Raw genomic sequence first — 23,001 nt, 5'->3', positions numbered from 1 at the left:
AGCGAACACTAATGTTTCAAATGCTCTTTGGAGAAGCATGGGATTCTCCATAGGCCGTGAAGCCCCTGGAAGGGTTACTTTGTCTTTGAGACTGTTGATTTCAGCCTGCTCCTTCTTCTAGAAGGGCCTAGCTGGCCAGGGACGGGTCGTCTGGCCCGGTGGGATTTCCTGCCATGCAGCGGAGGGGAGCACGGAGGGGGGCATTCAGGGTTGAGCTGATAACCGAGGGTGTGGCATGTGAGTCTAGATGCTGCAGGTCCTAGGCCTGTGGTGCCGGTCAGGCCACCCCTGCCCCCGTCCCGGCTCCTGGTCAACAGAGGACTGGGCTGGTGACCAGCCAGGGGACCCCTGGTCTGCGCTGATGCACTCGTAGAGTCTAGTTTCGGGGGTGGGGAGAAGAGGTAGTCCAGGTATCCAGCACCGCATCTTGAGCAGTATCTCCAGAAAGAACTTTGGACAGCTTGGTTGTTTGTGCTAACTGTGCAGTGATTCAAATTTGATCTCTTTCCCCCCCCCTCCCCCCCCCCCACTTCTAGGTACTTTTAGGTTGAAATATGCCCCTCCAGCAGAAAGTCTGGACTCCACAGACTGATATTTTCCTCTGGCAACAGAACACTATTAAGCCATGGAGACATAAGGAAATTAAATACAAGACCGAGAAGTCTAGTTGCTGTTGAGCTTAATATTTTTAATCCAAAGGTGCTTTACTTTACTAGACTGGATAGAAAACCTAGTGTAGGAGTGCATCAAACTCAGTTTTATTGCCAAAATCCTAGATTGGAGCTTGACGTCAGGACTCGCCTGGTCGGCGCCTCCACCGTGGTCGCGATGCAGAGACCTCCGTCTCCCGAGGAGCATCGCCATCCTCGGTCCTTCCAGGCTCACATGTAATTCCAGGGCAGCTACGCAAGATCGGACTCGAGTACTGAGGGTCGGAGTTCCCTGCGTGGCGTTCCACCAGTCGGACTCTGGTCACCCCTGGGTGAGGGAAAATGTCGCCTCTGTTTTGTTCTGTTTTTGTTTTGTTCTGTTCCTTGAGTGGTTAGACACTAATCTCTCTGGGCTTTTTAAGGATTGCACTACAGAAGAATGTAAACTGATGCCAGTCTCTGCGGTTTTGGGAGACAGACTCCCTGAGACCAGTCAGTGCAAGACACTCGGAGAATCTGCGTTTAAGGAGTTGGCACCAGCAGGCCGCGTGACTTGGTACACGACAAAGATGTCAGCGTCTCCTTCCCTTCTTAAAACACTTGCAGCAGTTTCAGGTTTTTCTTTTCCTTTTTTTTTTTTTTTTTGCGAATACATTTAAACTACGTTATTAAATAGAAATAGTTACTCGCAACAACTTAATATCTTAAGGGTCCAAGTCCCAGAGAATCCCTAGTTGTCAGAGCTTTGAGAATCCTTCCTCCCCAGCCCGTCAGTAGCGTGGAGTCTTGGTCGTCTCCCACCGCGACGGAGCTCTCGCAGGGACATGGTAACCGCTCGGCCTTCGTGGGCTGGCTCCGAGGGACGCTACGACACCCTTAGCAAAGTTGGCAAGTTCTTTTATGTCACACGGATCTCCCGAGGCCCCCAAGGCTGACTGCTAACGGATTCACACTGGAGACAGACATTTCAACAATGATACAGTCCTGTAACTTAGGAGCAAAAGATTCGAAACGTTCTCCTGTCCACTTCTTTTGTATTAGGCTGTGTATTAATGGTTAGTTCCGTGAGAAGTTACCTGGAAAACTACAATAGAAAGTGGTAAGACTCTGAAAGAGGCCGCACCAACAGGACAGAGCCACAAGATCTGCACAAGTGTGGTTTTATCCAACGTGGGAAAGAAATCCTCCCCACACAGCTCTCGGTGTCACCCCATTGCAATGAAAGTTGCTTGGTCTGAAATGTAGGGACTTAAATCTTCAAAGCTAAAGGGAGTTTTCTGCTCAAATAACAATATTACTTTAAACACTAAAGCCTTCCATATTAAAATACTGATTGGTTAGGCCTTGCCCAGGGATTTTGCAGTGGAGTACGTATTAAAAAAAAAAAAAAATCATAATACTCAGACCGTTCTTAAAATGGGACAATCAGCCTCATGCCGAATTGGTGTAAATCAAAAGAATACCCTAGAATTTGAGGCACTGTGATGTGAGGCTTCAAATTTTATGATCCGTTTCCTGGCTGCAGAGAAACTAAAGCAGAGTTGTTACATTTTTTAATGAAAGGCTTTTAGTAGTTTTTTAGCGTTTTATTTTAGTAGAGTTTCATTTCTATGCAATGCAGAATGGACAGACCTCTGTACGCGTCTCTCTTCCCAGTGCACAGTATTACGTACGGTTTTGAAGCAATGGTGATGCTTACGGCAACTTTTTTGGGGGAATGTGACATTGATCTCTTAATTGTAAACACTACAAAATGTCAAAATAACGAGAACTGACACAACTTTGCCTTAAAGAGTACGAGCCTGGAACTTGTCATATGATGTTAGAGGAAGACTTGGGAGTGTCCACTGATGTTTACGATTTTAATATTTCTGAAGGCCGTTATGGTGGCCTGGACATGTGCTGAAAGCCAAACTTTTAAATTTTTTGGTTTTTTTAAAAAAAAAAAGAAATATTTTAAATAAATCCTATTTCAACACGGTGAAATTGTTGAAAACTGTCTCATAACAAGAGGAAAAAAAATCATATTTAGGGTTTTTGTTTTAGTGGTCAGTATTGGGGAATGAAAGTGTCTGTTGTTACCCTTAGGACTATTTTGATAAATATTAGAAGTTAGCGTTCCATATAACAAGAAGTTGAAACAAGATCTTTGATTTGAAGTATGACATTCAAATTGAGGTAAACGAGTCCAGACATTGTGCGGCTGTGTTCCAGTCATCAAAGGTCTTAGAAAAATCCCCAGTTGTCTTTGGAAGTGCATGTGCGGTGTGATGTCTCCAGTGAGGCCATTCCAAGGTGAGAATTGTGAAACGTAAATGTGACATACACGGGACATAAAGCATTCAGCTGCCGATCTGTGCGATCTCTCCCCAAGTGAATTTCCATACTTGGACTTGGGAATGTTTGCTGGCAGTATTATCTCCGATGAATTTCTCTCCAAAAGCAACCAAAGTCGTTAAGCCTAAAGAGCGTTTTGCATTTCCTCAGATGTCCTCATCTTCTTAGAAACACAGATCCGACTGACCCTTTCAACTACGTAGTCATTTTCGTGAAACCATGGGCTCAGTTTCCAAATGCTGTAGCAACCAGGTAGGTGTGGCATGGCCACTTGGCTGTGTGTGGTCTATCGTATATCAAAGTTTCTCACCCCATTTTTTTGTCTTCAAGAATGGGGGAAGTGGAATGTACAGATTGAAGTAGAATACAATGTCGAGGTAAAACAACTATTTAAAATTTTTTTTTAGCCAAACGTCCAATTTTCTACCTTCTTTTCTAACTTTTATTTCAAAAGTACTGAAAATTGGAAAGTGTTTAAATGTTAAAACTCGTAATTGCTAAAGAGCACTGAGGAAATGGGAGCTAGCACTTAAAATAAAGACAAAATTATTTTCTTCAAAGCAGGTACGTGATTGGGTATTTTGAAAAAAGCAACCAACCAGCATCATCTATAATCTCCAGAAGATCACAGGAGTCAGCTTGTGAATATGGTAGCTAGTAGGTTCGGTGTTTTAATTCACTATTTAGAAGTCACTGTAGCTAGTTTGCACTACGCTGTGTGTGGAGGTGCGGGGCGGCAGCTCAGCCCAGCGTCACACACGTGGCCCGGTGGGAGCACCGGCAGATCTGATCAATCGGGATCTGACCGAGAGGCTTGCTCTGGGCCCACTCCAGTGTCCCTGGAGAGCGCTCGCCCAGTGGAATCAGGTTGCACCCTCCTCACTCCTTGTCATTTTGTACTCTTCCGGCTTCTGTGGTGGGTTATTTGATGCCTTGCTAGTTTTACATACTGGTTACTGATGGCGTACGAATTGAATCTTAAGGATGGTTAAGGGAAGCCGTGTCTTTCCCAGAGGACGGGCCTGTGGAACCTGAGCGGGCGGACCTCCTTTCCACAGTGCAGACGACTCCCCAAAGAATGAGTCAGGTGACGTTTAAAACCATGGGTTCTGAAGAGGCTCAATTTGCAAAGTCCCGAGGTTCTGAATGAAAAAGTCTTTAATCAGTACTCTCGAAACCACACACTTGCTGGTTGAGGCCCAAGGTCGACTTTGCTACGCCATTCCAGGTGGAGGGGAGCTCAGTGCGTCATCAGTGTCCTCAGTGAGTCCCGGGTATCGTAACAAGCCCCTCACATGCATTAAGTTCTCACATGCACAAGGATGAAGGCTTTGGTACTGAAACCGAAGACTTCGTGTACTCAAGAATCTTCACAGCTTATATTGGACAGATTTTCTTTTTAGGAATGAAGGAAAATTCTCCCATTTTTGAGCCATTCTTTTATGTCAATTCTACAAATTGCATGTAACTTTATAAATATTTTTAAAAGATATAGTTTTGTAAATATTTAATATTCTGCTAATTTGATTTTGAATTGTAAATGTTAAGTATTCTGTTTTTGAAGTTTTTATGTTTTATTATACTTTGTTAAAAAGGAAAAATTGTACATTTTTAGAATGTTTTTATGAGTAAATTTAATGTACTGAAAATAAAAATTAAAAAAAAATGTTTCATTTTATTAGGCCTTTGTTTCATAGAAAATGGAGCACACATCTTTTTGAATAAATCGAAATTCTTGATCTCCAAACTAGGGAGTCAAACCTTGCCTTCTCAATTTGACAAGAGATACGTGGTCTTAAATCCATTTAAAAAATTTTTTTTAAATTTTTCTGTAAGTTTTGTAACGTTTATTCATTTCTGAGACAGAGGCAGACCGTGAGTGGGCGAGGGGCAGAGAGAAAGAGGGAGACACAGAATCCGAAGCAGGCTCCAGGCTCCCAGGCGGGGCTCGAACTCCCAAACCGTGAGATCATGACCTGAGCCGGAGTCAGACGCCCAACCGAGCCACCCAGCTGCCCAAATCCATTTTCTAAAAACTGATTTTCTTTTCGAGAGAGAACTTGTGAACAGGGGAGAGGGTCAAGGGCAAAAGAATCCCAAGGAGGTTCCATGCTCAGCCTGGACCGCATCGTGGGGCTCAATCCGACCCTGGGATCATGACCCGAGCTGAAATCGAGAGTCAGACGCTCAACTGACTAAGCTACCCAGGTGCCCCTTAAGTCCATTGTCTATCATTTCCCACTTTTTAAAAACATCCTTGCCTTGAACAGAAAAGTTACTCTTGATTTGGGGTTTAAAGAGGTTCCATGAGAAATCAAGATTGGCAGGAACAGATAGATGTCGAGGATACTTGAGACTTTTGTAAACGTGTGATTTACACACGGCACGAACGTGTCCTGGCATTTAAAGCTCTGTCCTCTCTGGATTGGGGACAGTGGCGGTCTAGTGAGCACAAGCTGGCCCGGGACTGCACTGCCCCGAGCAGTGCCACACTCCCCAGCAGAGGTCCCCAGGGCCTCTTGGTCTCGTCGGGCCTGAGGCTGCCCAGAGAAAGGTGCGCACGTGGCTCGGGGCCTCCGTCAGGAGAGACCACTGGCCCATCCTTGTAGCTGGCGGCAGCCTCCCCGACTCGCCGTTCGGAAGAGAGAGGGGCCTCTGAAGGGGGATGTGCGCGCCTGAGCAGTACAATCGCGGAAGCAGAGCATTTCCTCAGCTCGCTCCCCGGGTTCTTCCACAAACCTCTGAGGTGCCTGCTTCCGACTGGGAACGGGTGGAGGTTTTCCAGGGCGGAGTGCTGGCCACTGCTTGGCTGCAGTCTGTACCACCTTTCCCTGATGAAGCACGAGGTGCCCGTAAACCACGAAATGTCTTCTCGACCAGGCAGCGCATACTCAACACCTTCTGTGGGGTACTTTTTCATTTAGAGTGGTAGGGTTCCAAGTGTTTATTCCCACAAAACACCTGGGTCCCACATCCATCCGTACACTTTGTGGCCGGTCTTTTAGTTCTCAGGAGACTCCGGTTTGGTAAAGACAAGACGAGCTGGCAGAACCTGGACTGAGGTGAGAAAGGTGCCTGGGACAAGGCAGAGCCCTTCAGAGGCGGGCACCCCTCTGCCCACTCCCGGCCCCCCACCACCCCCCGCAGCGAAACCAGCCTCGGTGCCGTTAGGAAGGAAATTCCCCGCCTGGCACGGGATAGCGCGGACGCTATACCACTGCAAGTATCGGATACCGATCCATTAAACTGAACTCGGCGACGGGTTTTAGTTGTGCCTTTATTCACCTTAGTTCATTAAAAATGTACTTGGCTTAGAGATCCTATAGTGACCACCCACTAATGTGGGGTAGAAGTCGCGCCCTTCCCACATGGTATTTTTTAAAAAGCTGAATTTCTTCTAGGAATCTTATCACACAGGAGTTACAAGAATGTCAGGTATAATGATGTGTACAATCTAAACAAGACAGGCTGATTAAGAATTTACATAATGTAAAAATACACATATTAAAAGTTAGCCACGTGGACAGATGCATGCAGTGGGAATGGTCGGAAGGCTGGGGAGTCAAGCGCCCATATGCAGCAATATTCCTCCCCCCTCGCCCCCATTAATAAGTAACTTCCACTAACAGGTCCGGGTATTCCACACACGTCTAAATACACAAAGGTGAAACGTAACCTGCTTGTTACACGTACAGTCTAAAGTCGACTGTGATCTTTCTGTTACTCCCACAAAAATAGTAAATAGTGAGCCCATGCAGGTAGTAGGAAGCATCGGTGGTTCTAGTTGAATTCAGAAAATGTTTAATTTTTGACATTAATATCCATGAAGAGTGTATGTCTCCTTTGTTACTGTTTTTTTCACAACTGACATGCACTTTGAGCAGAGGAACCAGGACGGTTCTGACCTACAGTGACAACTGAAATACTCTTAAAAATGTGGGAACTTTTTCATAACAGAGCCACACACAACATAAAACATGGATCATCTACAGCTTTAGGCTGAAAGGTAGAGGGAGTGCATCTGAATTTTAATGCTTTAGTTTCCATGTTCTGTAGTTTCTACCACTGACCTAAGGAACAAAACTGCTTGAACAGCTTGTTTCTCTACCAAAGCAGATGGCAGTTTGACCTCTCAGAGAATATGCAAACCAGAAGAAATGTCCCATTTTTCTTCCCTGGGCCCTTTGAGAAACTAGACCAAAATTTTAAATTATTCAAGGTTCTTATTGAGCAGCGGTGCTTTACTGTCTAGAGAAGCAAACGAAACACCCCCCCCCCCCAGTGGCACTGCACAGGCATGGACTTGGGGCACACTACACTAGGAGTCGAGAACCTTGAGCAGCAGTTCAGAGTTTTCCTATCCACCTCAATTTTTCCTGCTTTTTGCCCACTATTATGGCCAGTGTGGGCGGGCGGGAAGGGGGCTATGCTTGACAACTTATGCTTTCCAAGATCCTCTTAAAGAGAGTTCTCTAGTTGAGTGCAAACTCTTCTACAAAAAGTTGGCTGGTTCTGTGAACCTAGAAAAGAATTTCTCTCTGAATGCTTATGTTGCAAGTTCCTCATAGGGAAAGAGCATTAGAATAATGTGAAGGTCTATTTTATCGGCAACTTAGAATGCAAAGTATTTTATTTTTAAACTTCTAAATTTGAAAACAAAACAGCCTAGGTTAAATAATGGTTTTTCCAAAGCTGAATGTGCTCATGTGGAGCTCCATTTTTCTGCTTGTAGCACAAAACAACTTCCTACAACTCCTAGGCAGGAACACTACTGTTTTTGATGGTCTGTGATTGGATGAATGGATCAATCTCAGTTGGTAATATCCCTTTTTTTTCCTTGGTAAGGGCTTAAAAAAATTCTAGAACAGATGCATTTTTCTAGTCTTACACAGACACTTTGATTCCAAATGTCTCCTGAGAGGCATATACCATATACAGGAACCCGTCTTCGTCCTTCTCACGTTCATACACTTCAGAAATCGGCGTGGACACACTCACCATGCTGTGTCCATTGACTAACAGGAAGAACGCCTGATTGGCGTTGAGCTGTAAGCGCCTCCTATTGAAAGAAAAATAATGTGAAGAGATACTGAACACCAATACCCGGGATGTGTGAAAATCTCACCCACCCCCCACTGACACACAAGTACAAAGATTTTGTACATGCTGCTTCTGGCAAAATAAAATGTATGCCTACTGATGATTACTCTCAAAGCTCCTCATAAAGTACAGGACATTTCCTAGGATTACACTGACAAAAGATATATTAGTGGTAATACTTGATAGATTATTCTTACTATATTCCTGAGGCCAGTCTTAAACTAGCATGCTCTCTGAAGAGCCATTAGTGTCTAGTATGAGAAATACTTCAAGATAGTTTATATTACCATTGTACCAAGTCTGCATTCTTTTACTAATTTTGCTGTACAAAACTTGTAATTTTTCTGATCAAGAGACAACATCTATACTAGATGTTATGGTGAAAGAATCAGAAGGACAGCAGATCCAACAGGGAAGAGAGAAGAACTCAGAAAGGAAATGTCTTTAGGTTTTATTGAGCTTGTGGAGATCTTAATCAAAACTAAAGATAAAAGTTTGAAACAAAACACAACAACAACAACAACAAAACTAAAGATTTATCTAAGTCTGATAAAGAATGAGAAGCTACCCAAAGAAATAGAAAAAAGTGATTATATACCTAATGATCTTGATGAGCTCACTCATGTTGACGTGATCAGGTACAAGGAACTTGGTTTTGTCCAGTACAGGAAGTTGCTTCTCACCCTTGTATCGTTCTATGATCACCTAAAAAAATAGCCAGAAAAGAGATTTTGAGATCAGCATTAACTATGAAGAACAGACAAAATACCTCCTATGTTGTAACTGGCACATACCTAAACGGGGTCTGAAATAGAAAGGGCACATTTGTTAGTTTCCTCATAGCGCTCTCGTGAAGAGTGATCATTTATCAGCTTACACTCTGTCCCTTACAGAATATGGCACACACAGTACACAGTGGATGCCTCCAGGAGGTGAGTTATGTATTCTTTTTACTTGGAACCATGAAAATATACTAACTAGTCAGAAAAAAAAAAAAAACAAAACTAAGAACAGAGGCTAGGTGCCAGCTTAAAGTGTAAAGCTCTGAATCTGTCAATGACACCACCACCATTTCCTCTGAAATACGTAAGATCTTTTTTAATTAGATGTACTTCTACAACAACTTTTTTAATGTTTTTATTTATTTTTGAGAGACAGAGAGAGAGACAGAGAGAGAAAGAGAATGAACACAAGCAGGGGAGGGACAGAGAGAGAAACAGAATCTGAAGCAGGCTCCAGATTCCAAGCCATCTGCACAGAGCCTGACTCGGGGCACAAACTCATGAACTGTGAGATCATGACCTTAACCAAAGTCGGACATTTAACCAACTGAGCCACTCAGGGGCCCCGTACCTTTTTTCTTTTTTTTTTCAAGTTTATTTTGAGAGAGCTCTCATGAGCAGGGGAGGGGCAGAGAGAGAGAATCCTAAGCAGGCCCCACATTGGGGGTCCACACGCACAACACAGGGCTCAATCCCAGGAACCATGAGATCATGACACAAGCTGAAATAGGAGTCAGACACTTAACCGACTGAGCCACCCAGGCGCCCCCTGAAGTGTGGAAGTTTTTTGTTATGGTAATACACTCATGTTTTTTTCATACTAGACCTGTTTCTCTACTTGACATGGAAAAAGTCTTAAGTAAATACCTGACAAGTAGAGACAATGATTCACTGGTTCTGGAAACACATTTTGTGCAGAAAGACTTGAAGATTCTTTCACATTGACAAAATATTCCCTATATTTCTTTAAAGAGTTAAAAAAAAATTTTTTTTTAACGTTTGTTTTTGAAAGAGCGCGAGCAGGGGAGAGGCAAAGAAAGAGGGAGACATAGACTCTGAAACAGGCTCCAAGCTGTCAGCACAGAGCCCGACGCGGGGTTTGAAACCATAAACTGTGAGGTCATGACCTGAGCTAAAGTTGGACACCCAAGTGACCGAGCCACCCAGGTGCCCCTCTTTAATGAGTTTTAAAAGTCAAGAATCTTTGTGGGTTTGAGCCCGGCGTCAGGCTCTGTGCCGACAGCTCAGAGTCTGGAGCCTGCTTTGGATTCTGTCTCCCTCTCTCTCTGCCCCTCTCCGGCTAGTGCTCCATCTGTCTCAAAGATAAATTAAAAATGTTAAAAAAAAAATTTAAAAAGTCAATAGTTTTACATCATGAACTGAAATAAATCCATCAGCTCCTTGCCATACTTCCTTTCCATAGAGGAAAAACAGTTTCTCCCCTAGTTCTACGCCACTACAAAAGCAAAACAGCCATACCCGGCCACAACGAGAAGCTGAGACAGACAGGAATGGGAATCGTCACATAATGTTTCTTCAGAAAAGGGGAAGAGACTTGTCTGTATATGGCTCCGCTGTAAGGGAGCCCACGTGAGGTTCTGTGTAAGGCCAAATCCAACTGTTATCACCTTCCTTGATAAGATCTAGAACTTTTAGGGGCGCCTGGGTGGCGCAGTCGGTTGAGCGTCCGACTTCAGCCAGGTCACGGTCTCGCGGTCCGTGAGTTCGAGCCCCGCGTCGGGCTCTGGGCTGATGGCTCGGAGCCTGGAGCCTGTTTCCGATTCTGTGTCTCCCTCTCTCTCTGCCCCTCCCCCGTTCATGCTCTGTCTCTCTCTGTCCCAAAAGTGGATAAACATTGAAAAAAAAAAATTTTTTTAAAAAAGATCTAGAACTTTCATCCACAGGGTGTGTTCACAACATTATCCACAGGAAAGAATCAGTAGATAGAGTACACTTGCCTGGGTTTGACTAGTAGCAGAGATCAGAAGCAAGGCAGAAATCTTAAATTCCTGGTCCAAGAAGAGGCAGAAGCACTGGAGGAAAAACTTAAGACCTTAGAACCCTTCCCTTAAAGGAGGACACAGCAGCAGCCTGGGGACACAGGACAGGATGGCCTTGGGCACCTCCTGCTCTCTCTCTCAGGTGCTCAGGCTGCTCTGCGGGGAGAGGAGCTATTCGAGCTGCTCCTGACTCGCCCGCACTGGCCACCCCCACGAGAACCATCACCTACAAATGACTGGTTTCCTTGTCCCTTCTTTTTCCTTTTTCCTGTACCCTTCTAATCTGGGAGAGAAGGTGTGTGAGTCATGGGGTAAGGCGTCTGGCTGCATCTGAGGAGTGCCCTCCTGAGTGCTGCACTTAGGCGGCCACCGTGGGCAGAAGCGTGGAGGACACAGCCGCCCTCAAGGAGTGGAGACCAGACTGCCGGTGGAGCTGCTTCTGCCTTCGGTCCTTCCATCCGATTCTCAACAAGCAGTGCCTGTGACAGTGGTTCTCAGACTTGTTCAGGGGATCACAAGCACGAACGGGGAAATATGAGTACATGATTTCTGCAAAAACCCAGAAAGGACTGCTAACGTGCAGATATCTGCGTTTCAAAAGGAGGCTGTGGAACAAACCCTGGCAGACTACTGGGCTGTTTGTTTCCAACAGCTAGCACCTGCTAGCAGATAAAACAGCAGGTATTCAAAGTGAAGATAACCTTACAGTTAAATCCCCCAGGCCACATGTTGACCAAGTACCAGGACAGACTGAAATTTCTAAGCAGGCCAAGGAAAACAGACTGTTTTTTACTGTAGGACCCCACAGTTGGGAAACTGCTGGGCAGACCCGTCTTCTCTTTTCTGTGTACCTTACAGCCCCACCTCCCTGGATCTTTTCTCTCCCCTCAGTTTGGCATGAGATCACATGTCACAAAGCCAAACACGAAAGCTGCCACAGAGCTTTTAACAGTGGAGTTTCTCAGGGGTCTATAGAATTTGTAGGAGGTGACAACCACGTACACAGAATTACGCAAATCTTTCCGACAACTACATGGGATGGGATTCTCTTCCCGTTTTACAGATAAAGATGTAGCAGCACCTTTCAGAATTTTAGTAACTAGCTCAAAATCACTTAGTAACCTTGAACCTAAGGCCTGAACTCAGCCTCTGTCTGAAACCTGGAGTTCCTCTTACCCACTACACCTTGTGCCTCAGGCAGAAACCTTTTCTAGGGTCTGCCAGCAAAGGATTTGGGGCAGAGGATGTGGGTTCCTGGGCACACCAAAAAGCATCTGAGGCACCTACACGTGACAAGAAAGAGCAGTGTTTTTCCTCCATTTCCTGCGAAGAAGCCAAATACAAGAGACTTCTCTGGGGCGTCAAAAGACATCCTGGAATGTGCAGTCACGTTTAAATCCTGAGGACTGATTTTCCAACCGCAGTACTCAGCTTCCTTTAGCAGACAGTGGATACTTCCTTCCACTCATAAAAGACTACCAGTTCTAGCCCCTCTATTCATTTCCCCCAAATAAATATATTTGACTTGTGAAGTGTGTAACATTAAGGTAGCAAACTCAGACTCAGGAGGAAACAATGGGGTTAGATGAAACAGCTGTGTATTAAGTGATCTCAATTCTAGGTCATGAAGCTGACACTGGGGGCTATTGGTCAGGATTTTTGTAGAAACCCCTGTCACATGGTTGCACACAGCAGTGTTGTACCAAAGTACTTAAGCAGTGCTCCCGTCTGCATACGTTATTAATGACTGAAACACAGATGCTGGAGACTACCTACTGGGATTTTCGTAGGATGCTGCTCTCGGATAAGTCGGACATCTTCTACTCTTTGTTCTGCAATGAAAGGAAAAGACACAGGCATTATTAAGGGTGACAATGCAGCTTCTTTCCTGCATTTTCACTGGTGGTTTCCATATGTGAATTCACCTATCCCTAGCTGTGGCAGAGTAGAGCAGTAAGGGTATCTTTCCTGGAACTCAGAAGAACCAAACACTGGCATTTCATACCTGGTAAACTGACATGTAAGGCCAAATGCCCCTAAGACCTAGCCTAAGACCAAGAGTACAGAATTCCTAGTTTCAAGGGTTTGGGACCCCAGGCTCAGTCAAATACAATCAGCAGACTGACTGCACGGTATTACCAATCTTTCCTCCAAGGACTCCCACCACCTGTCAATTTTTGTGCATTTTCCATAGTTTAAGTTGGTACAGAAATCCATGATCAACCATAGGCTCTCCAATACAATTTTCCCTTATCACTTCCTGCTTTTCAATGATATAGTCCTTAAAAGGAAAGAAAATGCCCAAAATAGATATGGGTAAAAGGAATTTCCTATTTGACTTTTAAACAGTTTCACTCAGTGCCCACCCCTCCCTTTACCTAAAAGTTCAAAGCACAAAGTCTACTGTTGAATACTAGTTTTTTGACAATCTCTATTCTCCCCCTTAATATAATCACTTATGTAAATGATCAATATCATGGGCTTCCTGAGAAATCCTGGTAACTTTGAAAAAAAGATGCTATGACCTATATAAATGTATATACTACTATTACCAACTTTTTTTGAATTTCAAAAAAATTTACTAAAATGACTGAAATAATTCCCATGTTCAAATTATGAACGTTTAGGTTCTATTTCTATTTTCCCACCCAAAATTTCTAAAACAGCTTCTAAGATAAATCACTAAACATAAACACGTCTACTTAAAGACTGCAAATTTAGTGCTTTGTCACTTACATATAACACCCAGTGCTCACCCCAAGTACCCTCCTTAATGCCCATCGCCCATTTAGCCCAACCCTGACCTGACACCCCTCTAGCAACCCTCATTTTGTTTTCTGTATTTAAATCTCTTATGATTTGCCTGTTTATCTTATTCATCCATCCCTTCCTCTATGTTAACCTGTTTTGTTTCTTAGGTACTGTTAATAGTAAGCTTAACCTAGTGGTTCCCATCTATAATATTCTGACTGATGTATCTGGTCCAAAACCCTTGGAATTTTCTAAACAAGAATAGTGATATTGATAAGGGCATCTTTTGTTTCTCCATAACAAACTCCAAACAACCATTTCTGAGGTTTGTGTTAATGTGGTGATTTTTGGAAAGCTCCTAAGGATGGGAGACTGGAATTTTCTAAACAAGAATAGTGATATTGATAAGGGCATCTTTTGTTTCTCCATAACAAACTCCAAACAACCATGTCTGAGGTTTGTGTTAATGTGGTGACTTTTGGAAAGCTCCTAAGGATGGGAGACTGGCTGCCAGGGGAAAGAACAGTGACTTGAGGTTTGAAACTTTCAGACCTACCCCAACAACAAGGGATGGGAAAGGTATTCGGAGGATGAACTAATCATTAATGGCCAATGATTTAACCAGTCAGGCCCATGTAATTAAATCTCCGTAAATACCCAAAAGGATGGGGCTCAGAACTTCTGGGTGCTGGGAGAATACCAAACTCCCCGGGGACAAAAGCTCCTGCACTCAGGACTCTTCCAGAACTCACCCCAGTACTTTTCATGAGGCTGTTCTTTTGTGTACTTTAATATCCTTTGTAATAATCCAGTAATCTAGTAAATAAACAGCTTTCCTGCAAGCCACTCCAGCAATTTAATTAAACACGGTTGGTGGGGGGCGGTTATGGGAACCTCTGATTTCCAGCCAGTGGTCAGAAGCACAGATTAACAAGCTGAACTTGGAATTAGTGTTTGGGCGTGGTGGGGAGGGGCAATATTTTGGGACTTAACTCTTATCAACTTGTTGGATCTGAAGCTATCACCAGGTAAAGAGTTAGTACTGAGTTAAACTGTAGGACAGCCACCCATCAGTTGAGCATCCGACTCCTGATCTTGAGTTCAAACCCCACACTGGGTATGGGACTGCTTGGGTGGCTCAGTTGGTTGAGCACTATTCTTGATCTCTGCTCAGGTCATGATCTTGTGATTTGTGAAATCGAGCCCTGACTGAGCCCTGTGCTGACGGTGTGCAGCCTGCTTGGGATTCTCTCCCTCCCCCTTCTCCCTGCCCCTCCTCCCCTGCTCATGTTCTCTCTCTCTCAAAATAAATAAACTTAAAAAAAAGAAAGAAACCCCCTTTGTGTAGAGAGATGACTGTAAAACAATTTTTTTTTTAATTTTAGGACGGCCAGCTGAATTCAGTTCGATGTGTGGAAAAGCCACACCTCCAGGGTCCAAAGTGAAGCAGTGATTAGAATAGTGAGAGTAGAGGAGACACAGGAGGAGGATTTTCTCCCTGGCATCATCTTTTAAATCCTTCTCTATTTCTGATTCCCCTTCAATGCCTCTCTCAGCTTCGAGCCCTGTCCCTGTCTGTCTTACCCCAGGAAAAGGTGCTCTACCATATAGACTTAGCCATCAACCCTCTTCATGACAAAAACCTCCATTCTGTCAGAGAAGATTCTTCCAGGTTAGAGGAAATCACAATTAATTCACTCTAGCAAATGAATGATAATTCTTTAATTTACCCTGGAATATGTTTCACATTTAAAGACTTATCCTAATACATGTAAAAGTTTAATTGGAAACATTCAGACAGAAGGGGGAGATTTTTTTTTAATACAAGGAAACAGGTTTGTTTTGGCAAGTGGAAAAGGAAAAAAAAAAAACAATAAAAATAGGCTCTAAATATGAGACTTTAAAGTCAGAAATCAGAATTTTTATACTGTAGTATCAAAAGTTTCTTTATCTTGATTTAGCCCCAAAATATGGCCCAAATGACAAAAATGATTCTTTTTACTAAAGGTGGGAAAAATCAAAGTATGAAGGTGAGTGACTTCCTTAAGGTGAAAACACTTAGTACTGGGGAACTGGGGGGGCTCAGGTGGTTAAGCTCCCAACTCTTGGTGTCGGCTCAGGTCATGATCTCACGGTTTGTGAGCTTGAGCCCCACATCGGGCTCCATGCTAACAGTGTGAAGCCTGCTTGAGATTCTCTCTCAAAAATAAACTTAAAAAAAGAAAAAGAAAACACATAGTGTTAAAGTCTCCTAGAAATGTCTTAAGTGTCTTGAGCAGTTGCAGTGAAAACGCAGGGGTGAGCTGGAGTAATGCAGCAAATATGGTACATGCCTGTGCCTCACTCTTTTAAGTGGACAGCTATTTTCAGAGACTAACAGTAGATTTAACAAAAACATTACCAACACCACAGATAAAGGCACATATGAGCAATTCTTTTACTCAAGTATTTTTTTAATGTTGTAGTGATCTGTTTATCATTTGTCTTCAACAGAGTGCCCCCAGCAGTCAGGGACCTGCCTCTAGTCATCTTTGTATTCCCCCAGGGCTCAGGCTTGTACACAGAAAATGATAAACAAATTTAATAAACAAATTAAAGTTGTAAAATGGAAATAAATACTACTCCAAATGCATATCCAGATATACTTCCCCAGATTCCTTTCCTCCTGTTTCTAAGACCCTTATAAGCCTTGCAAACAAACAAAAACGGAGAATAGGAGTCTAAAGTGTCTTAGTCTACCAATGTATTTGCAAAGTTGCTTTGAGACTACTGAAGGCATTTGAAATAAAACTATTTCATTGAGTGAAATGGAAGCATAATAAATATTGTCCCCAATCTGTCTATAAATCCTAAGTGTGATAGATATTCAATCCCTCAACAACTGGTACAGCTTCAGTTCATGGAGTGCTACCTGCGTTTTGCCATATACCTTGCTCTACAGGTCTGCCTTTTAGAGTAGTTATTCTAGACCAACACATACACGTCCCCTGAGACATGCAAACTTTTCCGCTATTAACGGAGAAGCTTAAGCCTGCTCGCTGCTAAATCGCAGAACAGTGTCATTAAATAAACTGGGGCAACCCCAGAGGCTAAAGCAAAACTTTTACATCTGAGAAGACCAAATCCAGAATTTTTTGCTCAAATACAATTCTGGAAGCTCACGTTTCCACCTATGTGCAAAGGCACCCTATGCCTTTCGACTCCGTGTTGGCCCATCTCCTGTACTGGAAACGACGGCGGCCTCCGGGAGGACGGAAAACACAGGGCGGCAGACAGAGTGCAAGTCCAGACGCTGCCACTAGGTGGATCACGATCGTCACCTCTGTGGGCCCCACCCAGTTTCTTCAGCTACAAAAGGAAGGGGTTGTTCTGGATGAACCTGAGGGTCCACTTCAACCCTCTGCATCCTGGTAGAAGGTATCAGCGGCGCTCTATTCAGTTCTGAATTAGCCTGAACTCACTCCGTGGAAAGAGAGAGAACTGCTCGAGCTCGCTGGGGCTGGTCTGAGTGCGTCAAGAGGTTCTCACCGAAGAATTAACGTCTCTCATTTACTGGGCTACGAATCAAGTGAAAATTGTCAGCCCCGGAGCCAGGAAAGGCAGTAGCCGCTAAATGGCACTCGATATTTTTCTGCGAAAATGCCTATTAAAGGGATCTTTTAAAAAGGGGCCAGATTCCAGGTGAATTCCCTCTAATTCATCAGAACACATTAATCTCACTTTCCTTACTCTTACCACCTACTCTTGTTCAGATTTTTCTAGAGTAACCTAAAAATACTCGAAGCAAAAGGAAAGTAACTACAGTTTCAGCTATGGGAAAATAAGCATCTTTCCCACACCAGTGTCCCCAGTTAACTTTTTTTCTTTTTGAAGCCAACTCTATGCCCAACGTGGGGGGGGGGGCGGGTTGAACCTACGACCCCAAGATCAAGACCCACACGGCTCTAGCCACTGCGCCGGCCAGCCACCACCCCCCCACCCCCCCCCCCGTTAGCTTCAAAATAAATGCAAGACTCGGTGGGGACGGAAGCCCGATACCAGAGGGAATCTGCTTCCAACGCTGCTCTCGGGGCTGCAGAAGAGCTCGCGAAGGTCGTGAGTGAGAAAATCCCCGCCGGGAAAGGCACGTCTAAGTCCTGCTAACGGACACGCCGCCTCTGCAGACGGAGCCACGGCCTGGCGGGCGCTTCCCCGAGCGCGGAGCGCGGCTTCGCAGGGGCAGGAGCTCACGACTGTCCGTAACGACAGCCACAGACCCAGGCGCGCCGCTCGCCTCCCGGAGAGCTGCGGGCCCTCTACGGAGGGCAGACCCTGCGGAGGAGGCCCGCGGGGCACACGCACGAGCCCCGCGGCGGCCCCCTCTGCCCGCACGGCCGCGGCCGCTGCCAACAGCCCCACGAACGCACGGCCGGAGGGGGGGCCACGTCGTCCGCGCGGGACGTGCTGGCCTCGGGGAGCACCCGTCGGTTCCGCGTCCCCATTGCCGCGGGGGCGCGAGCCGCTGGCCCCCTCTCCCGCCGCGAACGGGGTCAGGACGCGCCGCCACGCCCGGTCTCCGCCGCCCGCCTCCGGGGCCCTCCGCGGCCCACAGCCCCTCCGTCGAGGGGGACCCGACGTTTGTGAGCGACCACGTGTGATCCGGCTTCACCTGGACGAGATTCACTCGCACGCTAATGCCACCCCTTCAAAGGACCTGTCGCAGACGGGCCTCCGGGCCGGCCGGCCGCCCCCGCGGGCATGACACTTCACACTCGGGGCGGCGACCCCTCCCCTCCCCCCCCCCCCCGCACCGGAGGGCTGCTGCACAGCGGTGCCCGCGGCCGGGCCGCCGCCGCCGCGAAGGGCCAAGAGGTGATTCAGCAGCTCCGCGCCGGCGCGTCCCGCCCGGTGTCCCTCCCCCCAGCCCCCGGCCAGCCCCGACGCCCCCCGGCCCCCGGCCCTCCCCGGCCTTCCCTCGGCCCCTCCGCCAGCTCCCGCCTCGGCCGCCGCCGACTCTGGCCGCCCGGGGTCCCCGCCTCAGCCCCTTGGCGGGCCCGGGCCCCCTCGGCCCGACGTCAGCCCCCGGGCCCCGGCCCTCCGTCGGCCCTCCAGGCCCCGTCCCCCTCAGCTCTCCAGGTCCCGACGCCTCTCAGGCCCCGGCCCTCCTCGGCCTCCCTCAGACCTGCATCAGCCCCCGACCCTCCGTCGGCCCTCCGGGGTCCGACCCCCTCAGCCCCCGAGCCCCGGCCCCGCTGTCAGCCCCCGGGCACCGGCCCGGACCCCCCTCACCCCCCGGCCCTCCGTCAGCCCCCGCCGCCGACTCTGGCCGCCCTGGGTCCCCACGCTCCCCGTCTCAGCCCCTCCGCGGGCCCGGCCCCCCGCCGCGGCACCCACCGAAGGTGCGGCGCTGCTTGAAGGTCTTCTCCGACGGCATGGCGCGGGAGGCGAGGCGGAGGGTCCCGGCTGTTCCAGACGGCGGCGGCGGCGGAGACTCCGACTGTGGCGACAGCGACTTCCCTTGTGTCTCTTCAGGCCGCAGCCGCGTCAGGTGACCGGTGCGGCGTCCCAGGGGGCGGGGCCAGGGCCGGCCGCCGTAGCCGCCATGGCGGGCGTGGCGGAAGCGGGGCCGCGCGCGCAGCGGAAAGCCCTCCGTGCGCAGGCGCGCGTGCCGGGCGGGGTGTGGAGGTCCGGGCGCGCTCGCGGGAGGGGGCGCGCGTCTTGGCCCCGTAGCCCCCGCGTCAGAGCGTCTCCCGCGCCCAAGTCCCGCGGGGCCCAGCTTCTCCGACTGAGCCCGCCTCGCTTGGTGCCGCGTCTCTGACCAAGTTCTGACCCGAAAATGCAGTCGCTCCGTGCACCCGCCGCTGCGCCACGGGTCTGGCAGGGTCCAGATCAGGCACCTGTCGGTGTCGAGCGCTTAGGGAACTGGCCCCGGGGAGGAAGGGCCCTCCGAGCCGCCGCGCGCCCCCGCGAGCCCGGGAGCCCTGTGTGAACGCGCAGTGACCGCTGAGAGCGCCGGGCGCGGGGTGAGGGCCCGCGGGGCGCGGGTTGCCCGCGCGTGCCCACGCCTGCGGGACGTGCACGGGTGCGCACAGCGCTGCAGTCGGCATCTCGTACTTTGAACGCTTCGAAGCCTTTCTTAAGTGCGCGTTTGGTGGAGTGGACTGTGCTACATGCGTTACTATGCAAACGCATAAAACATACTAAAATCTATTCCTCGATGTGGTCTTAATATAGCTGGGATTGCTTTCCTTTCAGAAAAGCCAAACATGGCGCAGATCCTTGTATAGTTCTTTCCCAAGCCCAGGACAACGATGTTAGTTGTAGCTCTTCATTCCCGCTGCTGTTTACTAGACAACAGGGCATTTGTGCATGCGTCGCTTTCTGCCCCAGGTTTTTTCTCCTTTGTCACAGTCCTTTACCTTGAAAAACCTCCGAATAAACACCACTTAAACATTCTATCTGGTTTCCAAAGTTCCAAAGGAAGGCTTCAAGCTCCAAGTGTACTGTCTTGGCTGCTTTGTATTTATTCCGTGAAAAAATGGAGAAAGAAATCCAGTAAGCGTTTGTTATGTACCTACCTACACACAAAAGCGTAGTGATGGGGGTTGAAGTCTTAAAAGAGTGTGTGGACTGTATGCTGCTTTTCTTGAATGTTTTTTTCTTTTCTTTTTTTTAAATATTGACTGGTGAGTTGCTTTCTTGGCTTAATTGCTATTTTGTAAGAAATGGACTTTTTGTTCTCTTGCTGGACAACTGTTCCCAAATGCAAGAGGGAAAAAAAAAATCAATATCTGGCATATGGAGGTGGGGGAAGGGAAGGAGAGTTTCATATTTCCCTAGTCCCTTAGGCATCCATAAAGCTTTACCGAATTACCCCAGGCCTTGAGTTTGCAGCCACAGGGATAGACTTCTAGGGCCCAGCTACTGATGCTTCAGGATCACTCTGTGATTTTCAAGTACTGAAGTCCACATTTACGGTGACTGCTTAAGTCCTCCCTAACCTTGAATTCCTACTTGCAGCTAAAACCACATCTCGCTACGTGTGCCTCAGAAAATCATCCATGGCAGTGGGCACGGAAAGGTGTCTCATAAGCATCGTCTCCATGTAAGAATACCATATTCATATAATTAATATTAAATCATATCTAAAATTTACTGATTCATTTTAACATACAGATAATGTAACCTAGTGTAACTTTAGAAAACAAGTGTGCTTGAGTATATGTGAAAAATTTCATGTGCCCTCAGATTGCGGTTTAAAAGTTTGATGTAGTGACCAATTTTCCGAGTGGTAAGTTAATATTCATGAATTATATTATGCTAGTTAATATAATCAGAGTATGATTTATTTTTAAAAGAATAATATAAATATTACCGTTTCTTAAGATAATCCAAATAAAGTGGAAAAACTGGAACACGTTTCATTTAAATTTATTCAGGGCTTTCTCCAGGAATCTCATGGTGCTTTTAAATTATAGAATTATTCTAGCAAGCCAGATGGTGTCAGTTTTAAATAACTCCGACCCTATTCCTTTTTCTATGACATGAAATGACCATAATTGTGGAGGAAATAAGGTCACCGCTAAAAAATTGAACATGATGCCCCCAGCATTAGTGATGTAACGTGGCTGTAAGTCATGCCGTCCGGCTATGTCTAAGAATCTGTTAAATGAGGCCTGAAACATTAACCGCAGGGTAGGAGACCTTGTTTTTGCCACACACAACATGGAGGACGAGTCACACCAAGAAGTTGTTCAGCACCTCAGGCCTGCCCGGCCCGTCCCACCTCTCTTCTTTCTGATTGGAAGAGATACTCCGGCCTGGAGGATGTCTGGGCACTCATTGGCCAGTTGTCCCATCATTCCCGGGTCATCTCTTTGCTCTTTAGAACAAGTAAACAAACAAGTATTGCTCAAGAGAAGCCCAGGAGCTATTCTCAGAAAGGATTTAGTCAGGAGGATTTTGGAGTTGACCCTCAATGGATCGCAGTGTTTAGGAGTGTCTTCGCTGGCTCCCGGGAGCCGCTGTCAGCAGCCACCAGAGGCACCGCGTGCAGCGTGCTTCCTCTTCCCGGGAAGCTGTCTGTGACAGACAACTTCAGAAATCAGCAAGCGAGTGCATGCAGGAAAGCCATCATAAATCACTCTCATGATCTAACATTATTTCTGAAAGGGCCATGGACAGCTGATTCGGCGCTCCACGGGTTTTTTTGTTTGATTATTCGTAAATTCTGAAGGATTGATGTTTTTCCAGCTTTTGCCCATATATGGGACTCTTAAGGGAGGCATCTGTTGAGAGTCTATGCACCCTCTTATTTTAAACTGTGAACCTTTTGTTTGGCCTTTGAATATTTCCCCTTTCTATCACTTCGTTTCTTCTGAGCAGGGGAGTAAGATTCCATTTTCAAATCTGGATTGTGAGAACCAGCGTGGGTAAAGCTAACAGTTTATTTAGGTCCAAGAAATACTGCTTTCTAGGACTTCTGGGCCAACCATTTTTTTTTTTAATGTTTATTTATTTTTGAGAGAGAGAGACACACACACACAGAGTGTGAGCGGGGGAGGGGAGGAGAGAGAGAGGGAGACAGAGAATTCGAAATTAGGCTCCAGGCTCTAAGCTGTCAGCACAGAGCCAAATGCAGGGCTCGAACTTATAAGCAGTGATACCATGACCTGAGCCAAAGTCCGAAGCTTAACGGACTGAGACACCCAGGCTCCCCCTGGGGCAACCAATGAAAACAATAATCCTGCTCTGTAATCTACTTATCTCCTTAGATGTTATCAGTTCTCTATAACAAAGAACTCATCACTATAGTCTCATCCCAGTGTTAAAACAAATGATCTATTTTATCTGTTTTTTATCTCATTTTGATATGAACATGTCCTCCTTAGTGTTCTTTGTATGGGATACATTTCTGTATAAGGGATGATGAAAGTGTTCACGACATACAAAACTTTTCCTGTTCAATGTGTATTAGTTATCTGCTATCCACAGACTTTCCTCTTGGGTTCCTTTCTGCCAACAGGGGTTACCCAAGCTCCCACAGCCAAATGTTTCTTTCTATTCTGGTTAGCACTAATTCAGTCCTTGCACGTGTTGGGGTGGCTTATCGTATACAACCTTCTGTTAGTCCTGCCCTCAAGGATACACGGATATAGCTAGGCCTTCCTAACTGTCCAGTTACCAAATCCACACTCTAAACAGAATAGTTTCACCATTCTTCTAAAGATGGGAATTTAACAAAATTATTTTGTACGTTAGTACAACTCTAAGCTCCTCTAGGAGAAAATTGCCTATGGGAAGGGGTAGATAGATTTAGAAAAACAACAACAACAACAACAACAACAACAACAACACTAAATGTAACAGTGGCAAAGATTATGCCTTAGAAGCTATGGAGCC

General features: G+C 46.5%; 2 protein-coding genes across 7 annotated transcripts in view; one reads left to right on the top strand and one right to left on the bottom strand.

The window, feature by feature from the left end:
- The window catches only part of ZCCHC14 (zinc finger CCHC-type containing 14), a 56,051-nt gene extending 53,415 nt beyond the window's left edge, over nt 1–2,636 (top strand). For 4 of the 5 annotated variants that reach the window (XM_023245795.2, XM_023245796.2, XM_023245794.2 and 1 more), the window contains one exon: nt 537–2,636. In XM_023245795.2, coding sequence (XP_023101563.2) covers nt 537–592 — 56 coding nt within the window. In that variant the 3' untranslated portion in view covers nt 593–2,636. The remainder of the gene's footprint in view (nt 1–536) is intronic. The other variant, XR_002738654.2, reaches the window with a different exon arrangement.
- A 3,609-nt stretch (nt 2,637–6,245) lies between these two features.
- The window catches only part of MAP1LC3B (microtubule associated protein 1 light chain 3 beta), a 28,541-nt gene continuing 11,785 nt past the window's right edge, over nt 6,246–23,001 (bottom strand). Inside the window, exons 2-5 of one of the 2 annotated variants that reach the window (XM_045046871.1) lie at nt 18,994–19,096; nt 12,646–12,701; nt 8,686–8,792; nt 6,246–8,046 (exon numbers count right to left, since the gene is read on the bottom strand). In XM_045046871.1, the coding sequence (XP_044902806.1) occupies nt 7,872–8,046; nt 8,686–8,792; nt 12,646–12,701; nt 18,994–19,033 (378 nt within the window). In that variant the 5' untranslated portion in view covers nt 19,034–19,096 and the 3' untranslated portion in view covers nt 6,246–7,871. Of the gene's footprint in view, nt 8,047–8,685; nt 8,793–12,645; nt 12,702–18,993; nt 19,202–23,001 lie in introns of those variants that run through there. The other variant, XM_023245115.2, reaches the window with a different exon arrangement.

This window comes from Felis catus, chromosome E2, assembly GCF_018350175.1.
Source record: "Felis catus isolate Fca126 chromosome E2, F.catus_Fca126_mat1.0, whole genome shotgun sequence".
NCBI lineage: Eukaryota > Metazoa > Chordata > Mammalia > Carnivora > Felidae > Felis > Felis catus.
Note: the sequence above shows the minus strand (reverse complement) of the source record. Positions and strands in the feature narration are given on the sequence as shown.